The sequence below is a fragment of the Trifolium pratense genome, linkage group LG7, assembly GCF_020283565.1.
Source record: "Trifolium pratense cultivar HEN17-A07 linkage group LG7, ARS_RC_1.1, whole genome shotgun sequence".
NCBI classification, from domain to species: Eukaryota; Viridiplantae; Streptophyta; class Magnoliopsida; order Fabales; family Fabaceae; genus Trifolium; species Trifolium pratense.
The window spans coordinates 1,543,553-1,561,098 of record NC_060065.1 but is presented as its reverse complement, the minus strand read 5'-3'; the positions used below and the strand labels follow the sequence as shown (position 1 = coordinate 1,561,098).

The 17,546-nt window shown below is 35.5% G+C and overlaps 1 protein-coding gene across 1 annotated transcript; it reads right to left on the bottom strand.

Annotated features, from left to right (window-relative positions):
* Nucleotides 1-587: 587 nt before the first annotated feature.
* Nucleotides 588-4,816, bottom strand: LOC123899308 (F-box protein At4g35733-like). Its single transcript, XM_045950416.1, has 2 exons — nt 2,493-4,816; nt 588-2,404 (listed from the first exon to the last, which is right to left on the bottom strand). Exon 1 carries the CDS (start codon nt 4,759-4,761, stop codon nt 3,583-3,585), a length of 1,179 nt encoding a protein of 392 aa, XP_045806372.1. The 5' UTR covers nt 4,762-4,816; the 3' UTR covers nt 588-2,404; nt 2,493-3,582.
* Between the last annotated feature and the right edge of the window lie 12,730 nt (nt 4,817-17,546).

Below are 17,546 nucleotides of genomic sequence, written 5' to 3'. Positions count from 1 at the left end.
TGAATTCAAAACTACAATTGCCATTCGTTTTTGTTCTTTTCAATGATAATGATGGTACGTCTTAACATAGCAAGATCGATGTACTAATTACAATTTCCAATATCATCATCATCGCTTAGCACTAGTTTCCTCTTTTCCATGCTATAGAAATGTACGACACAATTTCAGTTCCTATCACTCGGAATAATTTCACCACAAACATAAGGCATTCATTAGTGCATGAAAAAAAGAGATAGGGTAGGGATAGGAACTTAAAATAAAGCTATGGTTGTAACAATGACTTGGCTAATTTGAGAGAACGGAAATCGAAAGACCAGCAAAATTCTTTCTCCGTTCCGCCATTGCTCCAGTAACCGTGGATCGCCGTCACCGGTAGCACTCTAGGCTTTGTGGTGAGAGATAAGTAATGATAAGATATTTTTATTTTATTTTTAAGGAAAAAGCAATGATAATTTAAACCGTGAATAATTAAAAAAACATTGGAAAGCAATCATCTGCATTCTTATGATTTTGCTTTTAATTTTTCAACAGTTAGATTATTCTAACTATTGAAATTAAAGTGTGTAGAAAGTTGAGATAATAGTCCATGGAAAGAATCCTCTTAGATGTTTAATTTATTCTTCTTAAATTTTCCCTGTTTAATTTTCCAAAGGGAGCATGAACTAAGAAGACAAGAGCTCGTAGACACAACTCTTAAACTTAAACAATGAAAAACATTAGTCTAATCCATTTCCAAGGCACGTTTGTTCCTGGAATCCAACAAGAAAATCCTCTCATGTTACTTCAGAACCAAATCCAAGTATTTCAAAATTTAGTAGCCTCTTACACGGTTCACCACCACCAGTGGATCCATTTCCAAGGCATCGGTGCAAATGATATTAGGCTACAACCACATTGCAAAGCTTCAAGGAACTTTTTGATGATCTTCCTCTGTTGACTTATTTGTTCAGTAATGGAACCTGTTAAAATTGAAATAAATTTCAGGATCAAAAAGTGAACATAGTCTTTTTTTTCCTATGAAAAGAGGATAAAAATCGCAGAAAGAGTGGGAGAGTGAATGTTCCGACAGATGATACCTGCTTTGAGATGAATGTTAAACAATTGTCATCACTTTCATGCAACTATACTCACAAACCAAAGAAAATATTCACTAATATTCCACCTAGAGCATCATGTCTATCGTCAAATAATTTCATGGATGAAAAAGATAAGCTAATGTGGACAAGGTTTGTTGTATAACATTATCTTTTTTATAACCACAGTTCAAGATTAAAGCCCAGAGACAAGTAATCAAAAGAAATGTCAGTTTTCTATGTTTGAGATTCCACCAATGAAATAAAGACACCAAGAAAAAACCAAGATCAAATTACTAAGAATAAGAAACAAGTGTAGCGTTTTCATCACTATTTTAACTGCAGTTAGAAAACAACATATGTCATGTACTTAGAAAACCACTTCATTGGAATTGCTACTTTATTGTTGTAAAAAGTGTAACAATTGATGCAATGTAATATGATGTAGACACGCACAGAGCAGCGTACCATATGAATTAAATAGGACTGGATATATCTTTCTCCCTGGTCTCACAAACCCATTTCACTAAAACAGAAAGAAACATGGAGGAAAACAGAGGCATAGAATGATAGAAGAATGATATCCAAGCTCAGCTAAAAGTATGTCGATGGTAAATGCAAAGTGAAACAAGGGCTTCCCTCCCAATCCCAGACAAATTTCTTAAGACACGGTAAACAACATCAGATATTATTTTGGACTAGAGACTAATATTTTTACGACAACCTTATATATTAGTTCAAGTTCTCAGTCAGCTCCATTGAATAGGTGCTTTGACGAAGATTTGAATGAAAGTTATTCAAAACGATAATGTAACTAGGAACATGCAGAATAATGAAAAGGAGATTGGCAGATGAAATGTAAGTATGTATGGCAAACGAGAGATTGGAGAGAAATTGAATGCATACGAAAATTGACAAGACAAGGTTATACTCATAGTACTGGTAGTAGACTATAATCATTCACTCAACAGCAGTAAGCAATAACCTTTCCTATACTACTGCTTAATTGAAATTTAATTCAAACTACAGTATTGACTATTGAGTGACAGAAGAACCCTGAAATATATTGTTAGATAACCCTGCCTCTCAAGTATAGAAGTGATTTTTTATAACAATCAGAATGGACCAGCAATTGCATCATACCTTTGGTGCGATACAAATTATGTTAGGTGAAATGTAATCTCCGCTCAAACAGATTTTAACAGTATGGTGAATACCTATCCACCACATCAATGTCCTTCCATAAAAGTCAATGGATGAGAATTTCCTTCAATTGTCATCAAGCACGACAGAAGCAAAATAACCACCAACATTTTGTCGAGAGAAAAGTTCTGTGGAACACAAAAACTTCTCATTATGTGTAAAGCCATAATTTAATATAATAAATAAAAAGATAGCATCAAATACATCTAATATTACCTTGCTCATGTTCCTCAAGAGTCTCAAGATTCTCATTTGTAAGTTGTAACCATCGATGATCAAAGTAGATCCGAGCACAACATATGTATGCAGCACATTCCAAATGTTAAGGTAAAAAGCTTCCATTGTTCACAGCGGTATTTTTATGATAGAGCGTTGAAAATAGATGACAACACAACAGAAAACAAAAACTACGACAGCGAAATAAAATTTATAAACAAATAAAAACATGAAGTGTCAAAACTAGTCTTATAAATTTGAATCAATTCATTGTTGTATAATACTGCACTAGTCTAATATTTAACATAACTACAGAGCAAAATTGTAAGAGAGTGCAAAACTGGGTTCACAACAATCAATTGTACAATAGCTCCTTCAGATATGAGACAGGAAATGGAAAAATTAAATAAATACATTATGCAAAACCGAAATCTGAACATGCTGCCCTTGTTTGTCCCTGACTCATCTCGACATGTCTGCTTAGTATCTTTTCATATTGGACAGAAATCAAATCGCAGATCAAATATAACAAAAAATGCCAGGAGGGCATCGCCAAGACACCGACAAATATACTAAAGAATTTAAATTCTGAATGACATGATTAGTATGTAAATATGAAAAAATATCCCAGTATCCAAGGCCATTTGGTCTAGTGGTATGATGCTTCTCACTTTGGGTGCTAGGCGTTCCGAGTTCAATTCACGTAATGGCAAGTTATTTAAAACACATGATTTAACCTAAAACATTCACCTTAATGTTTTTGGTCGGTAATTATTGGTATAACATCATTATGCCTTCATCTTAGTCAAAACTTATACAGTCTCTTCTCCAATCTAATCCAGACCAAATTCATTCACCAAGTATATAATAAGTATATTCATATAATATAAGTTTACAGTATATAAGTTTACAGTACATAAAATATGTTGCTTACTGAATTAATACATTGATCTTTCTTTACAATATACAATCTCTATGTGACATGAATATACACAATATAACAACAAGGCAAGCTTTTAAACAGGGCATTTGGAAATTAGCCTAAATAAGACACTACTAGTACAAACACAGGCGGCTAGACTTACACAATTCAGTAAGGATTTGGCGAAATCCAAACTGGAAGCGGGCATCCCAACCGAGAAAATGCATTTCGAGAATCACTAGGCAACAATGGGTCAACAGTCCGATCACGTAATCTAAAGATGCCAAAATCATGTTTCCCACAAACATCATCATGATTAGACTCCGAATAATCATCAGTGAAATAGATACAGTCTGCACAACACCCAACAAAATCATTAGCAGAAAAACACACAGAAGAATTTCCACCTACAAACAAAGCCTTATCACCCAAAGTTTCAATTTTATTCCATGTCATCAAATTCCAATCCATCTTAAAAACCTCAAACCTCGCCGTCCTATACACAAACATATCCCCCGCATCAGAAAAATCTTGTTCCAAAATCCGAGTAACCAACAACAGTTCCTCACCAGAAAACACAGTGTAAAAAATATCACCATAGAATTCAACCGGAGCCGTCGTGCGAATAATAGAGACCCGAGGAACCTCAACATCACACACAGCAATTGTTCCTCCCTTGTTGACAGCATAAAACAAACCATTATGATACACAACATCTTCCCAAAAGTGGTAAATCTCTTGTTCACTCAATAAAATCCAAGAATTATAACCTTTTTTACAGAAAGCTAAATTATTACTATCATTACAACCTACAATAGCAAATGCAGTGAATTCATCGTTTTGCGAAGGACTCGATGATAAGACAATTTTCCGAATGAAATCGTTGCACATTTCTTTCAAATCGAAATAGGCTAATTGACCGTTAGGGTTTCTAACAGAATACTCACGACCTATGTTTGAATAATCAAAGCTTAAGACGTTAGGGAAAGTGTTAATCGGAGGTAGAAAAAGAGTAACGCGAGTTATAGGGTTAAATAGAAGAATCTGAGGGGTTTGATCGAGAATTACGAGCCAGCCATGAGAAGAACCGCAAAAACGAGTGCGATTGTGAGAAGGTAAGGGATGATTGAAGAGATGAGTTTTTTGGGTGGAAAGGTCGAAAAATGATTGGTGAGAAAGAATGAGGCATGGAAGTTGTGGTGGAAGATGAAGAGGGGTTTTGGGGATGGAAGATAGAAAGGTGCGAGAGATGCATCGGAATCGGAGATAATCGGTGTAGATTGTTAACCTTTTGGAGATTGTTTCGATGATTTCTGGCGGTAGTTCAGTCCACGGCGCTACGCTCATTTTTTTGTTTTTTCGGAAATGACTTTTTTTTTTTCCTGAAAGAACTTGGAATGCTGTTATTGGTAGTACTCCCTCCGGCATTATATATAAAGCAAAAATCAATTTTTTAGATTCATTCAAAAAAAATGTATTGTGTCTATAATTTGGATTATATACATTATTTTTTTAATGAATCTAAAAGTGTAACTTTTGTTTATATATGAGTCCGGAGTAGTAGGTGGTTTGGTTTTACACACACCCCATCATTTCTCTAATCTAACTATATTTAATTTAAGCATAGTGAAGAAAAATGTGAAAAATATTAGGTCCGATGTTATAATTAAGGCGCTGGCTAGCATGGGAAAGTGGCGTAGGTCTCCCACCATGGGAAAGAGATTTTTAACCTGTATTTGCAGGTGAAACAGGTTATATCATTATAATATTAAGTTATGTTATTTGCACAATTACCACAACTGACATATTTATGAATACTGCCCTTTACAACATTAAATATTAGTTTAACCCCAAATTAAAAATATAGATGCCTCTTTCTCTGTAGTTAGGGGTTTTCATTGCACTAAGTTAGATGATGAAATTGTAGATGAAAATAAGCTTAGATTGAAGACTTCCCCTTGTATGTGCAAAAATCAAACTAATCCTTCCCAAGTTTGATCAAACTATTGATCCATCTAGTATAAAATCTAAGGTCAAATCAGAAAAAAAAAAAATAGCATGAAATTTGTGTTTTTGAGTTTGAATTGAACATGGTTTTGTTTCAGGTTCATGGAGTCTTGGAGTTAGAATTTTTTACTAAATCTCTCTCTTAAATCTTACTGAAATTTCCCAACTTGTTTTATGTTACAGTGGAGGGGTTATGAGTTTGGTGGTGGTTTGGAGGAGGGAGATGGGTTGTAGAGGATGAGTGGTTATATCTAGTGTGAGAGACACATTGTACATTTGTGTTCCTTATTTCATCCAATGGTCAAAAAACAACTTGACCATGGTGGGAAAAAAGTATACTTCCCCATTCTAAATGCCACCCTACTTGTTATTGAGTGTGCTTAATAAAATTTTCCGTTTCAAAAAAAAAAAAAGGTTTGAATGATTTGAATTTTTTTTTTACATTGTAATTAAACCAAAAAGAGAGAGATTTAGTAAAAGCGACATGGAACAAATATTTTTTTACTTGTCGTATTTGAAATTTACATGAGGGTAAAATAGACAAAATATAACCTTAAATTATCAAAACGACAAGTAATTTGAAACAAATATTTTTTCCTAAAACGACAAGTAAAAAGGAACGGAGGGAGTATTACCATGACTCATTAAAATTCTGGACAAGTTTTACGGATTAATTTGACCTAAAGTAGTATGAGAATGACTCTCTAACTATTTCAGATCCTAAATAGGGATTTGTTTGACCTAAAATAGTATGAGAATGACTTTCTAACTATTTCGGACACTAATTAGGCATTTATTTGGTCTAAAGAAGTATGAGAAAGACTCTCTAATTATTCAACTATCACCAATTAAAAATTGAATTAAAAATATGTGATTAAAATTGAATTATAGGTGAGATTAATACGACACCTTCACAACACCAATTATGTTTTTTGGTTTATTTTAAAATCAGTGGAATTAAAACTGAATTATAGGAAATATATGGGTTATATTGGTGATGGACAAATTTTAATTTTGATGTTCTTCAAATTAAAACTGAAGAACACTGCACCCTTCAGGTTGCCAATCAATCATCCTGTCCATTAATTATTTTATTAATATATCGAATGGCTAAAACCTCCTTTCCCATGATGGGAGACCTACGCCACTTTCCCATTCTAGACAGAGCCTATAATTAAAGTTGTCTAATTTTTTTAACATTTACCTTGAATAATTGGTTGAAAATTTGTTTTTGTCACCAACTATGCAGATTCGGAGACATGAGTATTTCAATTATTTTTATTTTGCCATATTATTTATAGTTTTGGTATGTCATTTTATATTAGGCTAAATTGCAGTTTTGGCCCCCCACGTTTCATAATTGTGCGATTTTGGCCCCCCACGTTTCAAATGTGCGATTTTGGCCCCCCACGTTTCATAATTGTGTGATTTTGGCCCCCCACGTTTCAAATGTGCGATTTTGGTCCCCACGTTTGCCCTCTTTTGCATTTCTTGGTCCCCGTTGACTATTTTGACCAAAAAATTGATGACATGAAATATTTTTTACACGTGTCTTAATTGTATTGGTCAACCAAAATTTATTATTATTATTTTTTTTTAAAAAAAGGATAGGTCACGTGACTTTTTCAAGAACATTATTCTCCACCACAAATATTATGTTGATGCACTTGCTTCTACCAAATTCTCGTTAATTGGTTTCAAGAATTGATTATGCTATATTGAAAAACCAGAATCTAAAAACTTGATCTCATTAATTGGTTTAACAAAAAAATCATAATTCAAAATATTCATTCATTATACAAAAGGACATTGCCGAAAAAAAAAAAATTAACCCCCCAAAAAAAAAAATCATGTGACCTTTCCTTGATTATTTTTTTTTTAAAAAATAATAATAAATTTTGGTTGGCCAATACAATTAAGACACGTGTAAAAAATATTCCATGTCATCAATTTTTTGGTCAAAATAGTCAACGGGGACCAAGAAATGCAAAATGGGGCAAACGTGGGGGACCAAAATCGCAAATTTGAAACGTGGGGGGCCAAAATCGCACAATTATGAAACGTGGGGGGCCAAAATCGCACATTTGAAATGTGGGGGGCCAAAATCGCACAATTATGAAACGTGGGGGGCCAAAACTGCAATTTAGCCTTTATATTATTAATTTGAATGTTATGAGTTTGTTTGCAAATTCATCATTTCTGTTTTTAGTGATATTAAATTTATAATTTAATATGATATACCCTATTGATTTGAATTATTGAATATCTTGTTTTAATAAAAATTTATACTCAATGTTTTGAATGCCTAGTGCAAATTTCTTTTTATCCATATACACACACAGGGGGTGTATTTATAGGAAAAACTACTATTGAGAGATTTTGAGCCGGTGGGGGAAGGTGTTGAGACCGTTACACGATATAACACTTGGGCCATACATATATGTACACTGTTCATGTCGCTAATGGACATGTCCAATTTTGGAGTGAGACAAAAGACAACTCCGATTTCTGTAGGCCTCATGTTTCTTTTATACCTCAAAAAAAATCCAATTTCGTCCTTGATAAAAACTTTGATTCGCCGAAGTTTTTTTAAGTTCAAATTCAGAAAAAATTCAGTTAACAGAAACCGAAATTTCTTTTCAATACAAAAAAAATCGGTTCGCAGAAACCGAAATTTTTATTGAAGGGCCAAAAAAAAAATACAAGGGAAAAAAGAACACACAAATGGCCTAAAGAGAAGCCATCGAAAACTCTAGTATATCATCAAAGAAAACTCTAAAAACAAGATTGACAAAAAAAAAAACTATAAAATTAAAAACAAAAAAGTTTCTCATTCCACCTCATATAGTTCTACAGAAACAAAAAAAAAAAAATCACATATACTCTCCCTCTAGTCTTTTTGATAATAAACATTTGATTTTTTTTACTTCGTTGCATAATTAATATATTTAGTTTACATTATAAATCAAATACAATAGTTATTTTTTATATTGGGGTTTTTCTAACGAAGTCAAAAAAAAAAAGCAAATGCTAAATAGTGCTCCCGGAGCACTCTTTAAGCCCTTAAATAGTAATCTTTTTATAGAATTTTTATCGGAATGCGTAAAGTCAACGCATTGGAAATTGTAGTGTTTAACTTTTTGAATAAAAAATTTCTTTAAGTGGAATTCTTAAAGAGTGTCCCGGGAACACTTGTTAGCAAGCAAAAAAAATAGAACAATTAGTATTATCTTTCTTATTAGGTCTATTAATCCACCATTTTGTGTCCAAAGTGCAAACCATCAAATAGTGATCACCATTACTACTACTACTTGAACGAATTTGTGACATGTTATTTGGAGTATAACGTGAGAGGTGGTCCACTTGACACTAATGGCACTCGCAAATCGCAATCATGAATAATAGTGGATTCATTCATCTCATCTGCATCGAGTTCTTCAATCAGGTGAAGGAGTCATGCAAGTCCCTAGCTACTTTCCTACTTCCATAATGTACTCACTCACTATTCTAGTAGTAGTAATCTTGCTCCTCTCAAATTGCTTTAATATTCAACCATAGTCAATCCGCTTATTAAATTGATGGCTACTTTATATAGTACTATCATTTTTCTATAGCATTGCTCTACTGTGTTTTGAGTGAATGAATAATCTAATGCTTTTTGAAATAGTCAAATTATTTGAAATCTGGCACGCAGTGAACACAATGCTGCACAAGATGCTATAGCACACGTTGCAGCAAGACAGTCGCAGAACACAGTAAATAAATAAATAAATTGCAGAACAATAAATAAGACAGGAAATTGTTAACCCAGTTCAGTGCAACGTCACCTACTCTGGGGGATACCAATCCAGGAATGAATCCACTATAATAGCTCTAGTTCAAAGCCCTCGACCAACACCCGGTACTTGACTTATCACCTAGACACTACCCGTGCAATCCTACCTAAGAACCTCTTAGATAATGAGACCCCGTCCCAAATTCCCTCTAACAACACATACCATGTTGCTGTCAATAATAACGATCAAGATGGAGACACTCTCCTAGAAACTAGACCACACTCTTGCTTAAAAGCTTATGAGTGAATCACACACACTAACTCCGTGCTTCAAAGCTTAGGAGCAGCTTACAATAAACAACACAAACACAGTCCTAAACTTGCATCAGATTGACACAAGAAAGGCTGACAAAAGACACAAACTCTAAACCCTAAAAACTCACACTTTGTAAAGAACACGGTTTAGAATACATGAGTAGAATAGCTTGAGGCTTCACATATTTATAGTCTTCAATTGTCTTGATGTCCAAGTTAGGTCTTCAGACATGTACAGCTGTGAGAATTGCGGCCCAACCCTAAATTAATTTCAAAAATATAATTTGTTTGTTTCATGTTGTACCAAACAAAAAAAAAAACGCCAAAAATATAATATAATTATATTTTTGTTTTAAATAACTTTCCTTTGACCGACTTCAATAAAACTTGCTGAGCAAGGCTCGTTTTGCCCAGACGCACGTGCCTGAATATATAATTGAAGCAAATCTTGACTCAGATTTGAAATAAAAATTCTGCACGAAAACAGAGCTTCAGTATGCTGTACTATAATGCTACAGCATCTCAGTCCAGCATCTGGCTGGTTGGCTTTTGCAAAATGTAGCCAATCAAAACACCAACAATCTCCCCCTTTGGCAAATTTTGGCTAAAACAACCTTAGGCCAGTGCATAGAGAGATACAGTCTAAACTTTCCTTCGAGTCAACATAAGCACACAACTAGGAAAGAAAGTAGAACGATGCTAAGCTATTTAAACTTTCCTTCGAGTCAACATACGCACACAACTAGGAAAGAGAGTAAAGAAATTCATCAGATGAATAGATAGCTAGCACGTAAGCATCAGAGGCATGCAACAGCGGAACATAACACATCTTAGCCTCAAAGTACAGATAGAGAGAAATAAACTCTCACATAGTGGATTCAAGATCGGAGAAATAAACTCCTTAAAATTTAAGCAACGCCACAGAGAATAGGAAAAATAAATTCCTATATAAGCATGCATATTAAAAGTAGTAGAAAAATAAATTCTACCTACTCCCCCTCAATATATGCATAAACTTTCACTCCCCCTCAAATTATGCATATCACATAAAACATGCTATACTAGATGCTATAGCATTATGCATCACATCATGCACAACATATTACTCCCCCTTTTTAGCCATAAATTCTGACAAATAAAGTCAGTATCACATAGTAGGAGCAAAATACATATTTCCACAGAGTTATCAGATCATAGAGAACATAGAGTGCAGAGAGAATCAGAGCATATGAACTCATAAAGTGCATATACAAACCATCATGGCAAAGAGAACCTGGAGTGTCGGAGCCAAAAAGACATGGATTGTGCATGTTACAATCCAGAGAGCATCAGGGCGTAGCCCACAAAATTAAAATCCAAAAGGACATGCAAATAAAGCATAAGCAGGTCACATAGAAGGACTTGAACAAAAACATTATCAGTAGTAGTTGCTTCAGAACTCTTTTCTTTGTCAGGAACAATAACATCATCTGGAGACTCGGATATCACGATGTTATCCAAATTTTCCCGTGCTGCAGATGTTGTAGCATCATGTGCAGCATCTTTCTCAGGAACACTCTTCTTGACATGTTCCAACACAGAGTCATTTTTGACCTCAGTTGGAGCGCTAATATCATTACCAACAAATGTTAAACACAGTAGGGGAGAACACCACATAACTTTCTCTGACAAATACTTTCTCACCACAAGAAACATCCTTATCATCAACAAACACACAATTCTTACCAAATCTTCAGATGTTTCAACATTACCCATAACAGCGTGCATTACTAAATAAGTTGAAGAGAGAACTGCACGCCACACTTGCAATAATTGCTATAACTCTTCAGATAGGCAAATCCCAAGTTTGCCTCGCAATTTTTCAAATTGGACCGCATCTAGAGCCTTAGTAAAAATATCAGCCAGTTGTTCTTCAGTGGCAATATGCTCAAGAGTCACAATACCTTCTTCAACTAGGTCTCTAATAAAGTGGTGTCTAATATCAATATGCTTCGTCCTGCTATGTTGGATAGGATTCTTTGAAATATTGATGGCACTAAGATTGTCACAGTACAATGCCATAGCATCTTGTACCACATTGTACTCCAGCAACATTTGTTTCATCCATAATAGCTGGGAGCAGCTGCTACCAGCAGCTATGTACTCTGCTTCAGCTGTAGATAAGGATACACAATTCTGTTTCTTGCTGAACCAAGATATAAGGTTGTTGCCCAAAAAGAAACAAGCTCCTGAGGTGCTTTTTCTATCATCTGCACAACCTGCCCAATCAGCATCACAATACCGTACTAGCATAGAATTCTCACCATGAGTATACAGGATTCCATAGTCACATGTACCATTCACATACTTCAAAATTCTTTTTACTTGAGCAAGATGACTCATCTTTGGCTCAGCTTGGTACCTAGCACATACTCCTACAGCAAAAGTAATATCAGGCCTGCTGCCTGTAAGGTATAATAAGCTTCCTATCATGCTTCTATAAAGACTTTGATCTACATCAACTCCCTTTTCATCTTTGGTAGGCTTTAAATGGGTTGCTGCAGGTGTTCTTTTATGAGCAGCACTTTCCATACCAAACTTTTTCACTATATTTCTTGCATACTTGCTTTGGGAGATAAAAATAGTATCTTCCATCTGCTTTACTTGGAGCCCAAGAAAGTAGGTTAGTTCACCTACAAGACTCATCTCAAACTCAGACTGCATTTGCTGCACGAAATGCTGTACCATCTCACTAGACATTCCTCCAAATACAATGTCATCAACATAGATTTGTGCTATTAGAAATTTGCCTTGATCTTCTTTCACAAATAGAGTCTTGTCATTTCCTCCTTTCCTGTAGCCTTGACTAATAAGGAACTCAGTCAATCTTTCATACCATGCTCGAGGTGCTTGTTTTAATCCATAAAGAGCTTTCTTTAATTTGTAAACATGATTTGGAAATCTTGGATCAACAAACTCCTTTGGTTGTTCCACATATACTTCTTCATTTAAGTACCCATTGAGGAAGGCACTTTTCACATCCATTTGGAATAACTTGAATTTTAGAATGCATGCCACTCCTAGAAGTAATCTAATGGATTCAAGACGAGCAACCAGAGCAAAAGTCTCATCAAAATCTATCCCTTCAATCTGTGAGTATCCTTGTGCAACCAGCCTTACCTTGTTTCTGGTCACAGTTCCACTTTCATCAGACTTGTTCTTGTAGACCCATTTGGTACCAATTACATTTGCATTTTCAGGTCTAGGAACCAAGTCCCAAACTTCATTCCTCTTGAACTGATTTAGCTCTTCTTGCATAGCATTTATCCAGAACTCATCAGTCAGAGCTTCCTTCACATTTTTTGGCTCAAATTTAGACACAAAACAAGCATTAGAAACTAAGTCAAGTGTCCTTCTAGTAGTAATTCCTTGATTGGGATTACCAATAATCAGGTCTGTAGGATGATTCTTTTGAGTACGAGTAGAAGGTCCTTTCTTTGGAGTAGCAGAGATTTGTTCAGATGCAGTAACCTCTGTATCATTCTTTGATTAATTAGTAGTTTCACAATCTACATCACCTGTTATTGATGCTGGAGCATCTTCTGCATCATCTTCAGCAGTTTCACTTGAGGTGTCATCTATTACCACATTTATAGACTCCATCATGGTTTTGGTTCTATTATTATATACTCTGTAGGCTCTACTATTTGTTGAGTATCCCAAGAATATGCCCTCATCACTTTTAGGATCCATTTTGGTTCTTGGTTCTCTATCAGACAAGATGTAGCATTTACTACCAAACACATGGAAGTGCTTAACAGTAGGTTTCCTCTCCTTCCATAATTCGTACAGAGTTGTTGTTGTTCCAGATCTCAGGGTGACACGATTATGAATATAGCAGGCAGTATTCATAGCTTCTGCCCAAAAACCATGTGAAAGCTTCTTTGCATGTAACATTACCCTTGTAGACTCTTGTATAGTTCTATTTTTCCTTTCTACTACACCATTTTGTTGTGGTGTAATGGGAGATGAAAATTCATGTATGATGCCTTCAGAGGCACAGAAGTCAGAGAAACTGGAGTTCTCAAACTCCTTACCATGATCACTTATGATCCTTAATACCACATTGTTTTTCTCCCTTTGAAGTTGAATACATAGATCTTTGAACACATCAAAGGTTTCTGATTTCTTTCTAATAAAATTTATCCAGGTGTATCTAGAAAAGTCATCAACAACAACATATGCATACCTTTTACCTCCCAGGCTTTCAGTTTGCATAGGACCCATCAAGTCCATGTGTAGAAGTTCAAGAACTCTGGTAGTGGTAAGATGCTGCAGCTTTGGATGTGGCATCTTGGTTTGCTTTCCAATCTGACAATCTCCACATATGCTACCTTCTTCAATTTTGAGATTTGGCAGTCCTCTGATGGCTTCTTTAGATATTGCTTTCTTCATGCTTCTTAGATTAAGATGACCAAGCTTTTGGTGCCATAGTTTTACTTCATCTTCTTTAGTGATTAAGCATGTTGATATATTTGCTTCTTCTTGGGGAACCCATAGATAGCAGTTGTCTTTTGATCTGACACCTTTCATCAAAATCTCACCTTCGTCATTTGTAACCAGACATTCAGATTTGGTGAAGTTTACTTTCATTCCTTGGTCGCATAGTTGACTAATACTTATCAAATCTGCAGTCAATCCTCTTACTAACAGCACATTGTTTAGTTTAGGCAAGCTATTACTTCTGAGCTCCCCTATCCCAACAATTTCTCCTTTTGCACCATCACCAAAGGTAACAAAGCTGGTTGAATAAGACTTTATACCGACAAGAAATTTACTTATTCCGGTCATGTGTCTTGAACAGCCACTATCGAAGTACCAGTCTTCCCTTGATGAAGCTCTAAGTGATGTGTGAGCAATCAGAGCAGTAATCTCTTCTTCAGGTTGAGTTGTATCACTTTTCTTCTCATTTTCACCTTTAGGTTTCCATTCTTGTTGAGTAGGGGCAGTTGTGGAAACAGGTTTGTGCTGAGGACGTCTGTTAGGGTACCCATATAGTTTGTAGCAGTAAGGCCTTATGTGCCCTTTTTTATCACAGTAATGACATCTCCAAGCATGGTGCTTTCTTCTATTTCTTGACATGGGATGCTGTTGATGATGCTGCGGCTTCTGATAAGGCATCCTTTGCTTTTGAGTTTCTTTAGGCTCCATGTACATGAGATCAGGACTGTAATTTTTGAATTTGTTGACATTCTCATAGCTAAGCCCAATATTTCTAGGCTTTCGAACATTTTTCTCTAAGATTTCCTCCAGTTGTCCATCAGCCTTATGAAGTTTGTCAAGATGCTCATCATCTTTATACAACATGTCAGAGAATTTTCTCAGCCGCCAAATGTCAGTATTTAATTTTTCAATGACTTCCTTAACTTCTTCAAGATCAGAGGATAGATAATTTACCTTCTTTTGAAGTTCCTCCATTTTTGAGATATTCTCAGATTTTTCTGCTTTTAACTCATTGATGGTTACCTTTTGTTTCTCAATAACCCTGCAGATTTCTTCACTTTTAAGACAAAGTTCCTTGTAGGATGCAGCAAGCTCTTCATAGGTTACCTCTCCATCATCAGATTCTGTATCAGATGTAACAATACCTGTTAAGACTGAGATATGTTTAGCAGTGACAGATGCTGTATCATCTTCTGAGTCATCATCCTCAGACCAACTGACAGTTAGCCCTTTCTTTGCTCTCTTCTGATATGTTGGACACTCAGGTCTGATGTGACCATATCCTTCACATTCATGACATCGAATGTTTCTGTTTAAGTTTGATTTTTCATCACCTTTTGGTTTTCCTTGACTTTCATTGCTGCGCATAGTGCCTGGAGCATTGTTTTTGAAATTTGATCTGGGTCTCTTATCCATTCGTTTCAGAACTTTGTTGAATTGTTTTCCCAATAACACCATGGCCTCAGAGATACTCTCATTAGATTCTTCTTCATCCTCCAGTTCTTCTTCATTATTTTTAGATGAGAAGGCAATGCTCTTATTTTTCTTTTCACTTCTTCCATTTGCAACACTTTCATAAGTTTGGAGTGATCCAACCAGTTCATCCAGCTTCATCTGAGATATGTTTTTGGCTTCTTCCATAGCTGTGACTTTCATATCAAATTTCTTTGGAAGTGATCTAAGCATTTTTCTTACTAACTTTTCTTCGGGAATTTTCTCCCCCAAAGCATCAAATTGATTATCATAGTCTAGAATAGTCATATGAAAATCTTGAATTGTTTCCTCCTCCTTCATACGTAAATTTTCAAACTGAGTAGTAAGAATCTGTAATTTAGACATTTTTACCTGAGGAGTACCTTCATGAACAGTTTCAAGAATCTTCCAAGCTTCCTTTGCTGAGACACATTTTTTGATTAGTTTGAAGATGTGTTTATCTACCCCATTGTATAATGCATATAATGCTTTTGAGTTTCCCAAAGCAAGCTCATCCTCTTCTTTAGACCAGTCCTCCTCAGCTTTTAGTTCAAGTGTTGGCTTTCCATCCTTGTCAATGACCACAGGGGGGTCCCATCCTTTCAGAACAGCCTTCCAAGTTTTGCTATCCATAGATTTTAGGAAAGCAATCATGCGTGATTTCCAATAATCATAGTTGGAGACACCAACTAGAAGCGGTGGTCTGCTTACAAGCCCTCCTTCCTTTTCAATGTTGCCAGACATTTTCCCTGGAGCTCACCCTATAACCAGAAAGGGTGCCTGCTCTGATGCCAATTGAAATCTGGCACGCAGTGAACACAATGCTGCACAAGATGCTATAGCACACGTTGCAGCAAGACAGTCGCAGAACACAGTAAATAAATAAATAAATTGCAGAACAATAAATAAGACAGGAAATTGTTAACCCAGTTCAGTGCAACGTCACCTACTCTGGGGGATACCAATCCAGGAATGAATCCACTATAATAGCTCTAGTTCAAAGCCCTCGACCAACACCCGGTACTTGACTTATCACCTAGACACTACCCGTGCAATCCTACCTAAGAACCTCTTAGATAATGAGACCCCGTCCCAAATTCCCTCTAACAACACATACCATGTTGCTGTCAATAATAACGATCAAGATGGGGACACTCTCCTAGAAACTAGACCACACTCTTGCTTAAAAGCTTATGAGTGAATCACACACACTAACTCCGTGCTTCAAAGCTTAGGAGCAGCTTACAATAAACAACACAAACACAGTCCTAAATTTGCATCAGATTGACACAAGAAAGGCTGACAAAAGACACAAACTCTAAACCCTAAAAACTCACACTTTGTAAAGAACACGGTTTAGAATACATGAGTAGAATAGCTTGAGGCTTCACATATTTATAGTCTTCAATTGTCTTGATGTCCAAGTTAGGTCTTCAGACATGTACAGCTGTGAGAATTGCGGCCCAACCCTAAATTAATTTCAAAAATATAATTTGTTTGTTTCATGTTGTACCAAACAAAAAAAAACGCCAAAAATATAATATAATTATATTTTTGTTTTAAATAACTTTCCTTTGACCGACTTCAATAAAACTTGCTGAGCAAGGCTCGTTTTGCCCAGACGCACGTGCCTGAATATATAATTGAAGCAAATCTTGACTCAGATTTGAAATAAAAATTCTGCACGAAAACAGAGCTTCAGTATGCTGTACTATAATGCTACAACATCTCAGTCCAGCATCTGGCTGGTTGGCTTTTGCAAAATGTAGCCAATCAAAACACCAACATTATTCATTGGTTTGGTTCATGTTTATCAAATGAGATCGATGTTCCATTAAGTTTAACCATTAGACACATTCATGTAAAAAAATACACATCAATATTTATTCCCTCTTCATCTTCTTGTTCCACTCTAAACCCATTAATTATTGTATTTTTTTTAAAGTGAAGAATTTTGTATTGCATACATTACTAATAGAAACGATAAAAGGTAAGCGTCCTTTTTACCATTTTCATTTATACCATGGAACATTCCTTTATACTTATATACAGTTATATTAGATGGTGATGTACTAGGGAA

Coding starts and splice junctions, on each gene's coding strand:
- LOC123899308 (XM_045950416.1), bottom strand. CDS start 4,761: ATGAGCGTAGCGCCGTGGACTGAACTACCGCCAGAAATCATCGAAACA.